This window comes from Mollisia scopiformis (assembly GCF_001500285.1).
Source record: "Mollisia scopiformis unplaced genomic scaffold LY89scaffold_8, whole genome shotgun sequence".
NCBI classification, from domain to species: domain Eukaryota; kingdom Fungi; phylum Ascomycota; class Leotiomycetes; order Helotiales; family Mollisiaceae; genus Mollisia; species Mollisia scopiformis.
In genome coordinates, this window is record NW_017263588.1 from 1,359,322 (window position 1) to 1,374,346 (window position 15,025).

The window sequence follows — 15,025 nt, forward strand, 5'->3', positions numbered from 1 at the left end:
TCTACGTTGATTACTGAGGCAGTCAACCTTGTACGCGAAGAAATATCCTATTTGAATGTCCTATTCTACCAATCGTGTCAGTCGAGTAATAACCGTGTTTCTGTTGGACTTTGATTAGCGGGAGAAGACGGTAGACTTGCTGCTGAGATACATCGTTCCCTCAAACAGAGTAACGGCACGACCTTCGGGTTTCCCGGCCTTTGATAGCTCTGAATTCTGCGTCAAGAATCATGAAACTCGCAACCTCCTCGAGAGTCTTTGAGATGCCCGAGAAGTCGAGCTTTGGGAACGACTTCTCCGTTTCGCGCCGAGCTTCGCCTCTTTTCTCCCCTGGCTCCAGTGTTTCTGAATAGCCAACAAATGTTCACGATGTTGTCTCGCGGCCTCAAACGATTGACCCAATTCATCCAACGCCCTAAAACAAGTATTGAGTTCGCTAGCAACATTAACCTCTTCCGACTGGTCATGCTGTTCGCCTAAGACTTCGCCAGCGATCAACCCGAATATTAAGATCAGTGATGCGGACACGATTATGTTGACCGCGTAGACGTTCATTCGACGGAATCCGTAGTGGGACTCGTAAATCCGGAGCAGTGATGCGATTTCTGATGCGGAGTTGTGGCATACTCGGCGTGCGTGCTCGTATCCTGGACCGATCTTGCCTCGTGGTTGTGAACCTTTCGATGTCCAGGGACGGTGAAGGAGAATGCAGAAGTTATGATATGCCATACTGTATAGTAATTAGTTTACCGGTTGATCACCGTTTTCAACGACTTTAAGACTCACTGTAGCAGAAGAATGTGCGTTGACGGAGCTTGGTCCGGTTTAATTTGCAGAGCATCAGGAATCGTTTCTTTCCATCTTAGGAAGTGCACGGTTGTCTGGGCTGAGAGACTTTGCAAAGAGGCTTTGGATATCTTGACGCATCCGTATCTTTTCTTTTGTCAGCAAAAAGAGTTCCGACAGACATGAGGGAAACAACTGACAGGACGCGAAAAAGTGGAGCAAGCTCAGAGCAAAGAGTGACCCATTGTGCCGCCACAAGAATGGATATATCTGTAGGCCTTTGCCGATTATCTTCTGCCGGAATTGGGACTTCTGGAGCCGTCTGAAAGTAAGTAATCCCAGTGTCGTATGAGCCACCACCAGGTGCAGGAACCGTGATCTCCTCGCCGTCTATTCTGAACGGTCGTCCTAGACTGAAGCTCCAAAGACTACAAGGTCAGACAAGTGGCGATATGTAGGGAGGAAACATACTGATTGACAACACAACAACTCCAGAATGTGCTGTGGCGGGCTTCTTTCTCCCTAACACTTAGCAGCCCTTGTTTTACGTATGGCTCACTGTCGACATGAAGGCCAAGATCGAAGGCAAGTCTCATTGCCTGACCTATGACTTATTAGCTTACTGAACGTGCTCAACTCAAATTACCTACCACTGTACAGCCACTGTCGCGTCTCACGGCCACAGGCTGCTTCGTGACTGCTCAGCAAGAGGAGTGCTTGAACTGTCGCAACGCAAGGCCCGTCCAGCTCGAGTTCTAAAAGCACTTTACTCTTGTCTGCGAAGAACTCTGCCAATGGTTTAGGGAAGGTTATGAAGGACTGATGGTATCGTCCTTCGAATGCAGCTCCAATCGCGCAGCTGTCGTAGTCAGTATAGTATTTTGTTGCTGCAACTAAAGTGTTCTCACATAGTGGCTATGAGGGATTGCGAGCAAAAGTCGCTCTGGAAATCACTCCTATGAGCACGTGCAGTCTCAAACATTGGCCTATCAACTGCTGAATGGCAAGGATTATGCCATTCGAAGAAGAGCTCGATGAGATGATTCTTGAGGGATGATGGTACTTCCTGATCCAATCGAGCATTCTCAAGGGCAACAGAGGCGATTTTTTCAGGATCCCGATCCTCAAACCGACTCCAATACTGGCTAAAGCTTTTTAAGAAATGGTGGTTTGAAAGAGTTCCGTAATACCGAAGTCGGCCATCTGGAGCACGATGAAGGGAGCCAAACCGTGCAGCCAAATGCGGAATCATTGCTTCCTCTCCTTCGTCATCTGATGAACCGCTTGCATCAACTCCTTCTCCGTTCCGAGAAACGGCTTCCACATGGAACGAAGGAGAAAGCTGACTTGCAGTGAAAGTGGGAAAAGCAGAAAAGTCGTTGAGGACTTGCCAAGGCCAGTCAGATGGACTACCAGCCCACATTTGGGGAGCTGAAAGATCTGTCCATGTTTGCATGTCAAACGTCGAATTTGAGCCAGTCTCACAAGACATAGAGACATCCCTCACACTTCCATTGGGTATGGGCATCATCGCCGAGGGCAGCTGGGATTGGGAGGCCGTGGTGTCCGGGGCTCGGTCGATTTCTAGTGGAGCATCTAGGTTTTGCCATGTTGCGGGGTCTGATGGGGTTTGAGCAGAAAAGAGGAACTTGCTCGAAGGCAGATTTTCTCGGACCTGGTCTATTAGGGACTGGTCCTCGGCTGCTAAAGGGGGAATCTCGAGATTGTGTCTTATTGCAAGCTCGGTTAGCTGAGCAACACGTCCAAAGAGGACCTCGACTGTCATCCGAAGGGAGATTATGCAGTTTGTTTAGCATACACTGATGACGTTTCAAATTTCAATAGCATACTTTCGTTTGTCATCCTTATTGGAATACTCGCATGTCTTTCTCTTCCTCGAACAGCTCCCACAGACAGGTCGAAGTCCATCGCACTAGGCATTTGTGAACTTAGGCAGGGACGGCATCAATCGAATACATGTGCGTACCTTGCTCTTGCTCTCTCTGCAAATTTGACAGGCGGTGGTAATATGTTTCCGCGGCTGCATAGTGGGAGTCGTCATGTCCGCGGCAAAGTGACCTGCTGAATGGAAACGGGAACCAAGATGAAGTGGTGGAATCACGTGTGAGACTTGGGGCAGACAAGCGAAAGACGGAGGTGGGGTATTGTTCATAAGGTCAGGATTAACGTAACTGGGGTGCTGCTTGCGCTCTCTTCATCGACAACGTTGGCCGCAAGAGACTGATGACTTGGGGTGCATTCTTCGAGAGTATCTGCTTCGCAATGACAGCTGCTGGACTAGCAGTTGGCAGCAATGGCATGTTGATTGTCGCAATCGTCTTCATCTATTTATACTACACTTTCTACGGTCTATCTTTCCTATCGATACCCTTCATGTATCCAGCGGAAATCAACTCTCAGCGGATGCGTGATATCGGAACCTCCATGTCAACAACGACGAATTCGGCGCTGTGCTATGTAGTTGTGAGTATTACTCCAACGAGCATTGCAAATATTGGCTGGAAATACTATTTAATCTACACCATCACCAACATGTGTTTCGTCCCGATTGTTCACTTCTTCTACGTAGAGACTGCTAGACTGTTCCTCGAGGAAATCGACAGAGTGTTCGAGATCAAATATGAGAGTGGTTCTGGTCTTGGCTATACAGAAGCTACAAGACAGGCTCGCGCTTCTACATTGACTGACAAGGAAAAAGCTGGCAATGAGATTGAAGTCGATCAGGTGGAGAGGGTGGATTTGAAGTAGTCATGATGCTTATGATCTCAACCGCGTAGCTCCATTCATTTGTGGTGGTCTTTCGGGCTTAGAAGAGAAATTCAATTTTTAACTACGAGAAATAGATTCCAGTACTTCTCCATTGCATAAAATTGACATGTCTTCGTATGATTATACAGAAATAGTGTATTAAGAAACCAAACCTTTGAAAACTGACCATTCTTTTCAATTTCTAGCAAACTATCAGTAAAGTGGGAGTTAGAGATAGTGAATTTGACTCACGATCACATTAAAAAGTATTCAAGTGCCTGAATCTGAGGAGTGGGGTGATTCGCGGGGTAGCGGGGAAACCCTGTGATACTCGCGGAATCCATATTCCGAGATTCTTCACACGCCCCTTTTTGGTAAGCATCGCTAAAACCCAAGACTGTAACATACCCATACCTTACCTTCAATTGATCTCTGCTTATTGCTGTTGCATCTCAAAATAAAGCAACCATGATCACCAACAAACTAGCAATAGCCAGCCCATCGCTAGGCCTCCACCCATCTCACACCCTACCCAACAAAATCCTCGCAGTAGCTCAGAACGGTATCCAAGGCGTAGAAGTCACCTATCCAGACCTCGAAGCCTACGCTACCACTTCCTCGATCTCCATGTTAGACGCGGCTTCAAGAATCAAGAATCTTTGCGCGGAAAATGGCATCACCATCCTCTCCTTCGCATCGTTTCAAAATTTCGAAGGCCACGCTTCGCCTCTGAAGGAGAGACTCGCTGAAGCAAGCAACTGGCTCGCCATCATAAAAGCCCTTGGTGCCGAGTATCTCCAGGTTCCTTCTTCGTACGATGTGAATATAAACCGTGACCACCACGTCATTATTTCCGAGTTGCGGCAGCTTGCTACTTTAGCTGCAGCAGAGAAACCAGTTATCAAGATCGCATACGAGAATCTGGCTTGGTCAACGCATTGTTCCCTCTGGCAAGAAGCGTTGCACATTGTTAATGAAGTCGGAATGGAAAGTTTTGGGCTCTGTTTGGATAGTTTCCATATCGCTGTCGCGCTGTGGGGAGACCCGTACCATCCATCGGGTTGACAATCCAACGGGGATGAAAAGCTACGCGAATCTTTAAAGGACTTTGTGAAGAATTGTCCGGTGGAGAAGATCTTTTATATTCAGTTATCGGATGGCGAGATCTTGGATCCGCCGTATTCGGAAACGCATCCGTGGTACGATCCAAGCCTTGCTGTTGGACATGTTTGGTCGAATGAAGCGAGGCCGTTTCCGCTGGAGGTGGATTATGGTGCGTATATGCCGGTAGTGGAAATTACAAAGGCGTTTTTGGTGGATAAAGGGTTCTCTGGCTGGGTGTCTCTGGAAACTTTTGATAGGAGGATGAAGGAGGAGGAGAATGACCCCATGCAGAATGCGAAGCGAGCAGTAGCTTCATGGAAGCACCTGAAAGAGAAGTTGGGTGAAAGCAAATAGTCCAGGTTGTGGTCACCGAAAACACTAAGAGTGGAGTACCTATTCTAAAGATTTAGGAACAGAGACCGAGGTGGATTTGGGTACAATGGGTACAATGTTTACAGTCACGTGGGACACTCAACTCAAGACTACCTGGATATTGTAGACCAGACGCAATAAAGGGAAAAGGGGTTGAGGCAGCCCTAAAATGAAATGATCCCTCACATTCAACTAACAGCATCTGCCGTTATCCATTCTGTGAATCTGACTGGTGAATTCAGGGGCTCGGCTAATGCAGGAACGGACAGGGGAGGGGGATGTACACCAGATGATTGTGCTATCTGCAAGAATTATGGAGAAGAGATAAGAACTAACCTTACATTTGTGTATATAAATAAAGGATGTCCATTGATATTTGAGCATCGCACACAAGTTCTCTCTCTTTTTCTTTTCCCAAATAAGTTTCAAACAAAAAAAGATTTTCTATTCTTTGCCACCATGACATCATTATCTGCAACCTTCAAGTCTTCAAGTGAAGAGTTGATCAGGTCTCAGCAATCAAATTGACATACATCCAACTATCCGGAGGACATTATTATCACTCTTTCCCCCCTTTCGTATTCACCTGCTCTTACTTCGAGCTTCAAACACCCCGAATCATTCCTTCCAAGGTTCTCAAGTCTAGACCCATCACGTGTACCTACCCTAATGCTCCCATCGTCATCGTTCGTCCCGGAACAACCTTTTCCCCAACACCACATCGTCATTGCTTGGGCTCTCCGTTTGAATAGACTAGCACAAGGCAACTGCTCCTCCTCGTAAGCTTGGCTTCACTACATAACAACCTCGCTCTGTCTCTCTGCAATTTCTCACTTCTACCCCAAAATCAACTCTTCCGTTAAACAAAAGTCACCACCAAACGATCCCTCAAAATGTACATCCCAACCCCCCAAAGCATCCTCACAGCCGGCCTCGCCCTAACCGGAACCCTCACCAAACGTCCGTCTCCCCTCCCCTCCCCTCCCTTATTTCTCAACTAACAACTCCCCCAGCATCCGAAGTCACCTCGGGCTCCATAATGGACTACGCGCTCGAAACCTGCCTCGACAAAGACGGCAACCAGCGCTGCACGTCCCCCTTCCTCGTCACGAAATCAACCTGCTACAAGATCTCCTGGACCACCGAAGGCGCCGTCAGCCACACCACGGTGGAAGTGCGGGACGCGGGGAGCGACGAGTTGGTGTATTATCGCGATACGGATGGGGAGTGGACGCCCGAGAAGGGGGAGCTGGTTTATATGGATTTTAAGCCCAAGGTGTGGAAGACGGGGAATGATACTGTCGAGTATAAGGTTGTTACTTGTGAGTAGGGAGGTAGGAGAGGAGAGGAGAGGAGAGGAGAGGAGAGGAGAGGAGAGAGGAGGAGAGAGGAGGATGGGGTTGTTGATACCTTTCTGCTTGTAATTTTAATCTGGGCTTAGGGGATAGGTTATGGCGTGGTAATGAAAAAATTGAAGCTGGGCTTTTTAATGCATTATAGTTCTTCGAATTGTACAATGAGGGTGTTCCTGCACGAGATGTGATGGGTGATGGATAGTCTGACTGTGCTGACGAACACAATGAAACTCATACTTCCGAATGCTGGCAAATCCGTATAGGAGATTTCTGAGCTTCGTCATCCGACTCCTTTCACATTACCAGCTGCAAGTCCACCCCGAGAAGAGATATCTGGCAAAATGTTACGGATCACCTAGATCACCCCGATCCGTTCCCAGGGAGGATCACGTGGAGGCTGCCTAAGTGCTCACGTGGAGGCTACCTAAGTGCTCACGTGATCTCTAACCAGGTGATCCAGATCAGGAAACGGATCACCTAGATCACCCTGATCTGGATCACCTGGTTAGAGATCACGTGAGCACTTAGGTAGCCTCCACGTGATCCTCCCTGGGAACGGATCGGGCTTAGAGCTTAAGCATGTTTCACTCTGGCGTATATAAGCTCTGGCTCTCCCACTCCCTTCTTCCTTCCTTACCTTTAGATTCTAAGAGATAGCCGAATCGATTCTTCGTCTACGTACTGAGCTTCCCACCGTGCTGTCACACAAAAGCTTCAACCATAGGTCACAAGCATGTGAGAAATATAAGTCTTGGTCCGATAGATTCATTCACATCTCTACAAGTACATCCCAATACAGCTACACACCCACATCTCGCTACCCAAGAAAGACTCGAGGGTTCAATAGTCCACAATCAGGACTTTTGCATTTTCTTTGCTTTCTCTCTCTCTCGCTTGCTCCTAGTATGATCCCAGCAAACAAAGAAACGAGACTGGACTGGACCAACAAATATAACAGAAAAGCAAACGAAAAAAAGCAAGTCTCTTGATGACGAATAAAATAAAAGTTGAAAAGAAAAAACAAGACACATGAAGGAAGGAAGGTATTACAACACAATATCCATGCAGAGTTTCAATTCCCGAAATCCTCCCAACTCTCTAATTTCCAACAACTTCCTCCTCAGCCCATCCGTTCAGTCCATTCATGTTCATGCTGCCCTCTTGGATCGCGAGTCCGTAGGCATTTCCGAAAGGTCCATTGCTGTTCCCATTGCCAAGACCTCCCGAGAAAGAGCTCTGGTACTGGTGTCCTCTCCGTTGTTGTTCGCCATTGCTGTTCACTCCATTCTGATCCTGGAATTGACCGTTGATCTGTTGCGCGAATACTGGCAAGCTAACAGCGCGGTTGTGTTGACCACGTGCATTGCTTGGTGCCAACAATCCACCAATCGTAGGAGCACCACTGGATGAGTTCTGGAACCCATTAATGCCACTGATGCTAGCTGATTGCTGGTGACCCATTCCTTGGTTAGTTTGTGGGATGTCAAGAGCATCGATGTTGGGAGAGTTGTTGTAGAGAGCGGCTTGCTGGGCGTGTAGCACCTGTTGCTGCTGCTGTTGAAGCTGAGCAACGGCATATGGGTCGAGCTGCTGCTGTTGCTGGGCTTGAGCTTGTTGAGAGACTTGGTTCAAGTACATCGTCAGCGGGTTATTGCTACCAGCATTGAGGATCGTGGACGGCGTAGGAGCAGTTGGGAAGCTTGGGCCTGAGCCATTCGCTGATCCAGGTGCTGCAGATCCAGTGGGCGAGCTTCCACTCTGGCTGGGCTGGAGACCACCGCTGTTTGGTGGTGGCGAGTTAACACCATCATTACGAGGAGACTGTTGGCTTGGTTGGACTTGACGAGGAGGGTTACCACATCTGTCCTTGCCAAAGTTGACCTTGAATCGACGGTATTCCTCCTTGCCACGCACGGCCTCGATTGCCTTGATAGCGTTCGCAATGTTGGTGAAGTTGACGAATGCGCAACTCTTCTCTCGAAGAGTATTGACAAGCTCGATCTCACCATACTCAGAGAAATCCTGTCTCAGCCTCTCCTCGGTCCATGACTCGTCCAAATTTCCAATGTAGACATTTCTCGAAGCCCCTCCGCTAACAGCAAGCGCAATAGCAGCTGGAAGTGCACCAGAATGCTTTCCCCATCCAATCTTCAATCTCCTATTGTGAATCATTAGGCCCTGCAAGTTGCTCAAAGCATAGAAAGAAGCGGCTGAAGTAGGGTCAATAAAGGTGACGAAGCAGATATGCTTGTCGGGTATATATCGAATGTGGTGTAAAAGTCCACCTCTGACAACATTACAAATCTCTTCAATGGTGGTTTCGGGATGTATGTTTCCCAGGTAAACAGTGCGATTGCCCAAGTTGTTGATTCCTCCAGCAGTAGTAGCGACAGCAGCAGCAGCAACAGACTGTTGAGCCAGAGCATTCGAAATGAGATCCCGATCAGCGCCATTGAGCACATGAGCATAACCTGGGGCAATACCGAGGTATTGAGCAGCATTTTGCTGTTGTGTCTTCGATACGTATGCGCATCTATCCTTTCCATAGTAAACACGTCGAGGCGATTGCCACTTAGGCTCTTGTGGGAGTTGGGATACAGCTTTGATCGCGTTGCCGATCGACAGGAAGTGAACGAAGCCAATTGCCTTTTCACGGACAATCTTGACAGTGTCAATTGGGCCGAATTTGCTCAAGTCCTCGCGCAACTCATCCTCGGTCACATTCTCCTCCAAGTTTCCCAAGTATACATTCCTCGAAGCACCTGACTGCTGAACCGCGAGCGCAACAGAAGTTGGCACCTGTGATGGCTTCCCCCATCCAACCTTGATATCTTGTCCGCGGATGGAAAGCTTCTTCAGGATGGCATCAGAATGAAAGTGAGTGGCCGAACTTCCATCCAAGAAAGAGATGAAGGCGCAATTCTTGTCTGGTAGAAGTCTCACAGACTCGATTTGACCACTGCGCACGTGCCCAAGAATCTCCTCTGCAGATGTTTCCGGAGGAATGTTTCCTAAGTAAACAGTCCTGCTCGTTCCCGAAACAAGACCAGGGGACATTTGTACAGGGGACGATGGCTGGATCGACATTTGCTGCATTTGGTTGTTCATTGTTGCAAAGCCACCCGTTGGAGATTGCGGATTGTAGAATTGAGGCGCTCCGTACGTTGAAGGCGAGACAAGGGTCTGGTAAAGCTGAGGAGACAAAGGACTGGTCATGTTTTGCTGCGACTGTTGTTGTTGATGCTGTTGGTTGTTCTGCTGGTGCTGGAACGTGGCGTAATTCTGGAATTGAGGGCTGGCGAACGCGGCGGGTGTGCCTGGCTGGAAGGGAGAACCAAGTAGCAATTGCGAGGGTAACAATGGCGTGAACTGCATGTCGAACGCGGTACCAGGTGTTTGCATTTCGTTCTGACCTTGCTGGTTCATTGTTTGCGTGTTAATGGAAGGAATGTTCGCTCTACGCGGATGTCTATCCCCATATCCACCCATTGAAAATTGGTTGGAGCTGTATGCTCCGTGCGAGAATCCCGTATCACTGTTCGACGGTTTCGAAGCGTGTCCCGGGAATCTGCTGGCAGTAGCTGCCCCCGGGCCATTCTGCGGGTTGGACACCTGAGTTTCCTGCATCCCGAGCAGATGAGGTGGCAGGACAAAGTTGTCCCGCGCGATAGATGATAGTACAGCCGTTTTGAAGGATTAAAAGTGCCTGAAGGAGGCACGTATGTGGTATGTAGGATAGAAAATATCGCAGGGTCGTCGAAGAAATCGGTTATTCAACTGCGAGCAATTGGGTTCGAGAATGAATGTATAAGTCGACACGATAGTATTTCGTTCGGCCGAGAATCGATTAGGTGTCAAAGACTGACACTAGGGGGCTTGAAAGGGTTCGATATAAACAAAACTGCTTGTATAAATTAAGTATTGTTGTATGTATACAAGTATAAGTCAAGTCGAAGAAGCGAAGTACATCTGCGACAGATCTCGAGGTTCGAAGGCAGACAATTGAATCTGCAGGAGGCAATCGAGGATATTCGAGGACAATGAATCTGGTCGTATAGGATGGAGGTGGTTCGACAGAACAAAGAACAAGACAGCGAAAGTTGAGCGAGTGTGGTTGGTCCTTTCAATAAAGAGTAATAAATGGTAGTAGAAAGGGAAGAAATTGATCAAGCCAAAGAAGAAGTAAGTCGATAGCTAGGTAATGAGAGTGAGCATTGGTGAAGGACCAAGAAAGAGGAAGGGGTTTGAGGAAGTAGAAGGTTTGAGGAGGAGGAGGGAGAAGAGAGCGTGGTGGTGGTGATGATGGGATGTTGAGGAGGAAGAATTGTTCGGAGGAGAAGAGAGAGAACGAACGAGTGAGTGGAAGCAATACGAAATGGGTGAGGAGGAGATTGCTTCACTTCCAAGACCAGCCTTTTCGGTCTAGCGTGCGTAAGGGGCATGATCCCAGCCGATGCCGATGCGCGCTCTCCAGAACAGGTGTCACCCAATCAGACGGGTGGGTCGGCATGAACACCAAGAAAGCCAGGGGACACGAGGAAGGCCAACACCCTCTCGCACCCATACATGCAACAGTGCAAATTTATATTATCTGCCTATAGCCGAGTCGAAAAGGAGTCAAACTTATATATCAGATGCGGAGTCCATGGCACATCCGTTTTCAAGTACAGTGGTGCGTTCATACTACAGCACAGTGTCCTGCGCTCCCTCCCACTGTACCTGGAGCTCTGCTTTCGCGGCTGATGAAGAAGATATACCGATCACAAATTTTATTACCGGTAGCACAACTCTTGTCACCTGTCACTGCACGGCCAGACGACTCATCGGTCAGTCAGCGTTTCGAGATTACTTTCCACCAACCCACCGCCAATTCAGATCTGAGGGTAGTTATTCTCTGCAGGCACTGACTGAAGTTTGACTTTGGGTACGGTATCATCAAGAGAGACTCTGCACTCGGAATATCTGTCAAAATTTACTCTACTTCCTGATGTCGAAGCATCATAGTCCTACTGTCAAGACATCAAGTTCATATTGAACAGGGAACTTCCTATTGTCGAGGCATCAAAGTTTCCTGTTGTTGAAGCAACATAGTCGTGTCCTCGTCTTTTCCCTTCAGACGAAACGCATAGGGCTGTCAGTGTTTCCAACCGGACGACTAGTACCAACCCAGTACATCTGAGAAGAGGCCACGAAGCACCAACTCATTGCTGGCAATAGACGTAGCAGGTTCAGATGATGAATGGTAGCAGAGTCATGTCATGTTCAGATGAAAGCCACTGGTCCGACCTGTCAATGTTTCTGAGATGCTGGCCCGTCCAGGCACCATAGATCTGAGCGAGTCGAGAACAATGCAGGTACCAACCGAAAACGATGCACCAGCGATGAACTAAGTAAGTAAGTATGCGGTTAATTAACCCCGACAAAGTCACACAAACCAGCACGAATTCGACGTTCATCGTATCAAAGTCCATTTTTATTCCAGGGACTACAATTTCCCTGCGTAGGTGACGGCGCGAACAGACTTTCCCACAGACATCGTGAGAAAAGCCAAGTATCAAGAAGTTAAGCCGAGACCTTGGGTACAGTATCTCTGTCACGATCGCAGACAAACTCAGAAACGACACAGAACAATAGCAAAATGTAACAAACTCAATCTCTCTACGCATACATCGCAATGCTTCCCCACGGCTCAAACGCCGTGCTGTCTGTCATCTCTTCCACGAGCACTCACCAGGTATCATCCGAACAATTGAGACAACGTCAAGTTAGAGACTTCATCTCAAATCCGCTCGCCAAACAGCTGAAGAATCACCATTTGAACTTTCATTATGCAAACCTGACCTCACCTCGCTCCATCTAAGATTTTAAACTACCTCCTAATCAACTATCACCATTATATTATATTTCCTAATCCAACAGTTATGAAAATCACCCGCAGATCCCCATCAAACTTCATGAAATCCCCACACCACACATCACCTCACCTCACTTCATCATCCATCTCTCCCTGCACCTCCCTTCTCTCCTCTATCCATCAAACAAGTTTCCCCACCCATCCACGTTTCACTTCCCCCTTCCATCCCTCCCCAAAAATAAAGGCGCTTGTTTGAGCATCCCTGCTCCCCGATAAAAATAAAAAGATTCCACGAAACAGGGACCCTCTATATGTGACGTTTTATGGAAAGCGTGTCTCGTTTTGAGCAGAAAAGCGCACTGTTCGTTGCTGCCCACCGGGTAATTTTCCGTGTTGCGTGTCAAATTGCTCGAATTGGATGAACCCAACCCAGCCCCCTCCCTTTTCCACTCTTTTCTTGCTCTGCTAAATAAAGAATCGGAATCACGTTGTACTCCACTACGGACCGTCACTCAGCCTCACGAATGAGAACGAAAATAAAATAGAAAATGCCATGACATAAATCACGGATCCGGTTATCGTTCTCCGAGAAAACGTCATGCATAGCTAACAATTGGGTTGGTGATTGGGTCATGTGTTTTGCTCAATTGAATGATCCGCCGTCTCGAGGGTGAGAATCATTAATGCTATCTATCTACTCGCATCCATCCATTCGTTCATTCATCATTCAGCTAGCTAGCTACCAAGGAAATCTAGGTGTATCTCAACGAAACCAAACCAACGCAAAACAAACCAGAGATCAAGATTGATCAGCCTTCCCTCCCGCATCCATGCATGACGCAGAAAAAGCTTGACTTGACCGACTTAAGGCTTGCAGCGTCCCATGAATCGGGGATACAGGCAGCACGTTCTGACGCTGTGTTGCTTGCAGATCCATGCGATAAAGCGCTCCAGGCCGAGTCCGTATCCGCCGTGGGGAGAGGTACCGTACCTAGATATTATCAGATTGCTGCCCATACATTCGAGATTGGGGAAACTTACTTTCGTTGCTCGGTGTACCAGTAGTATTCCTTGGGAGAAATACCTTCACGCTTGTACGCCTCCATTAACTCCTCGTAACCTTCCATTCTCATCGATCCACCGACAATCTCTCCAACACCTGGCATGAGGACATCAACACTTTCTGTGACACGAAGATCCGCGGGATCTTTCTTCATGTAGAAGGCTTTAATTTCGACGGGAAAGTGAGTGAGGAAGATGGGTAGGTTGATGATATCGGTCATTCTTCGCTCAGCGGCCTCAGCAATATCGTCTCCAAATACATGGGGGTTGCCTTCTTCGTTGAGGATGGGAGGATCTTGGGCGTTCAACCAATCGATAGCATCAGAGTATCGCATTCTCTTGAATGGTCGAGTAGGGGGCTTGAACTCGGGGTTGAGCTCCTTGATGTAGCCAGCAATCTCCTTATCGTCCAAAATCGTCGTGATGACTCGGCTGATCATCTCCTCCAAATGGTCCAACAGGTCCTCAAAGTCAATGAAATCCAATTCAGCTTCAACATGGGTATACTCCGACAAATGACGACGTGTCAAAGACTTCTCAGCACGGAACGACTTCTCGATACAATAGACATTGCCCAGACTGGGAATACCGGTTTCGAGGTACAATTGGGACGACTGAGTCAGATATGTCTTCTCTCCGTAATAATCCAGCTCGAAAAGTGTAGAACCACCCTCAACTTGTGTTTGGACAAATGCGGGAGGGCTGATCTTTGTAAAGCGTAACTCCTTATATGCCTTTGCGAATGCCCATTCAACAGCAGATCGCACCTTCATGACGGAGGACGCGGTGTCTCCTCGAAGGACAAGATGACGGTTGTCAAGCATCTGCGAGTCCCATTGATCTTGCTGCGCAGAAACTCTGTTGGTTATGGCATCGACATCGGAAGGACTTCTGCCAATAACCTTGTAGTAATCGACGTGAAGTTCGCGGTTGTCGGGTGCAGATTGCCCAGCGAGGACCTTTCGCATCTCACCAAAGAGAGTCAAAGAGGTACCTTGAGCGAAGAGGTGAGCTTCGTAGGTTTTCGTGAGGTCGCCCGAGAGAACGCATTGTAGGTGTCCGTATCCATCGACCAATGTGAGGAAGGTTGCTTGCTTCTGTTGTCGAAGTCTGTGAATGCGTCCGGAGACCTTGACTCGAGTTCCCTTGACATCGCCCTCGCCCAATTCGACATTCTTCTCCCCAATTGTGATCTTGACGGCTTTTGGCAGAGACTCGTCTTCCTTCAAGATAATCTTTTTGGCTTCCTCGAGTGTCTTCAGACGCGCCTTCTCCTTTTCTTCTTCTTGTGCGGCAACTTGTTGTTGCTTCAAGAGCTTCTTCTTGAGAGCGTCGAGGGCACCTTGAGCTTTCTTGACAGCGCTCTTGGCAGGCTCTTTCCAAATAAGTCGCTCCGCAGGGTCTCCATCTGCGCTGACTGGTCCAGTCGTGGAGGCGCGCGATTGATATTTCTTCCCCTCGCTGCCACCGTGTTGAATAAAAGCGTACGCCAATGACTTGTAAGGCTGGGTTTCGGTGCCGGTGGCCGTCTCGTCGTCTGCGCCAGTGTCGGTATCGATGTAGATTGTATCCATTCTTGCTCGCTCGGCGAGGTCTTGAATAGCTGCCATTGTCGCGTGCTTGTTGTCTCAATTGAATGAGGGTAGCTTCAACTTTTCTGTGGTGGGGGATTTATTAAGACTCACCGCTTTGACTCACCAGAAGGGGTATGGCATTATTTTGA

At 48.2% G+C, this 15,025-nt stretch overlaps 7 protein-coding genes across 7 annotated transcripts; 3 read left to right on the top strand and 4 right to left on the bottom strand.

Moving 5' to 3' along the window:
* Nucleotides 1–46: 46 nt before the first annotated feature.
* On the bottom strand, nucleotides 47–2,832 carry LY89DRAFT_613222 (uncharacterized protein). Its single transcript, XM_018210655.1, has 9 exons — nucleotides 2,774–2,832; nucleotides 2,637–2,719; nucleotides 1,695–2,585; nucleotides 1,437–1,645; nucleotides 1,258–1,390; nucleotides 987–1,214; nucleotides 787–933; nucleotides 141–730; nucleotides 47–60 (listed from the first exon to the last, which is right to left on the bottom strand). The coding sequence occupies exons 3-8, from the start codon at nucleotides 2,570–2,572 to the stop codon at nucleotides 229–231; spliced, it is 2,097 nt and encodes a 698-aa protein (XP_018073882.1). The 5' UTR covers nucleotides 2,573–2,585; nucleotides 2,637–2,719; nucleotides 2,774–2,832; the 3' UTR covers nucleotides 47–60; nucleotides 141–228.
* Nucleotides 2,833–3,114: 282 nt separating this feature from the next.
* On the top strand, nucleotides 3,115–3,420 carry LY89DRAFT_546238 (general substrate transporter; the record flags this gene model as incomplete). Its single annotated transcript, XM_018208247.1, has 1 exon — nucleotides 3,115–3,420. A coding segment is annotated over one exon (306 nt), but the record flags the coding sequence as incomplete, so codon positions are not given.
* Nucleotides 3,421–3,662: 242 nt separating this feature from the next.
* Nucleotides 3,663–4,722, top strand: LY89DRAFT_683349 (xylose isomerase-like protein). Its single transcript, XM_018214688.1, has 2 exons — nucleotides 3,663–3,757; nucleotides 3,808–4,722. Exon 2 carries the CDS (start codon nucleotides 4,024–4,026, stop codon nucleotides 4,618–4,620), a length of 597 nt encoding a protein of 198 aa, XP_018073884.1. The 5' UTR covers nucleotides 3,663–3,757; nucleotides 3,808–4,023; the 3' UTR covers nucleotides 4,621–4,722.
* A 702-nt stretch (nucleotides 4,723–5,424) lies between these two features.
* Nucleotides 5,425–6,516, top strand: LY89DRAFT_683351 (uncharacterized protein). The gene is made up of 2 exons (XM_018214689.1): nucleotides 5,425–5,991; nucleotides 6,045–6,516. The coding sequence occupies exons 1-2, from the start codon at nucleotides 5,925–5,927 to the stop codon at nucleotides 6,359–6,361; spliced, it is 384 nt and encodes a 127-aa protein (XP_018073885.1). The 5' UTR covers nucleotides 5,425–5,924; the 3' UTR covers nucleotides 6,362–6,516.
* A 968-nt stretch (nucleotides 6,517–7,484) lies between these two features.
* LY89DRAFT_731926 (uncharacterized protein) lies at nucleotides 7,485–10,013 on the bottom strand (the record flags this gene model as incomplete). The annotated part of the gene is made up of 1 exon (XM_018219629.1): nucleotides 7,485–10,013. One exon carries the CDS (start codon nucleotides 10,011–10,013, stop codon nucleotides 7,485–7,487), a length of 2,529 nt encoding a protein of 842 aa, XP_018073886.1.
* A 1,443-nt stretch (nucleotides 10,014–11,456) lies between these two features.
* Nucleotides 11,457–12,166, bottom strand: LY89DRAFT_493509 (uncharacterized protein). The gene has a single exon (XM_018207914.1). It carries the CDS (start codon nucleotides 12,050–12,052, stop codon nucleotides 11,615–11,617), a length of 438 nt encoding a protein of 145 aa, XP_018073887.1. The 5' UTR covers nucleotides 12,053–12,166; the 3' UTR covers nucleotides 11,457–11,614.
* A 694-nt stretch (nucleotides 12,167–12,860) lies between these two features.
* Nucleotides 12,861–14,954, bottom strand: LY89DRAFT_780456 (putative Asparaginyl-tRNA synthetase, cytoplasmic). The gene is made up of 2 exons (XM_018222383.1): nucleotides 13,282–14,954; nucleotides 12,861–13,231 (listed from the first exon to the last, which is right to left on the bottom strand). The coding sequence occupies exons 1-2, from the start codon at nucleotides 14,910–14,912 to the stop codon at nucleotides 13,105–13,107; spliced, it is 1,758 nt and encodes a 585-aa protein (XP_018073888.1). The 5' UTR covers nucleotides 14,913–14,954; the 3' UTR covers nucleotides 12,861–13,104.
* Nucleotides 14,955–15,025: the final 71 nt, after the last annotated feature.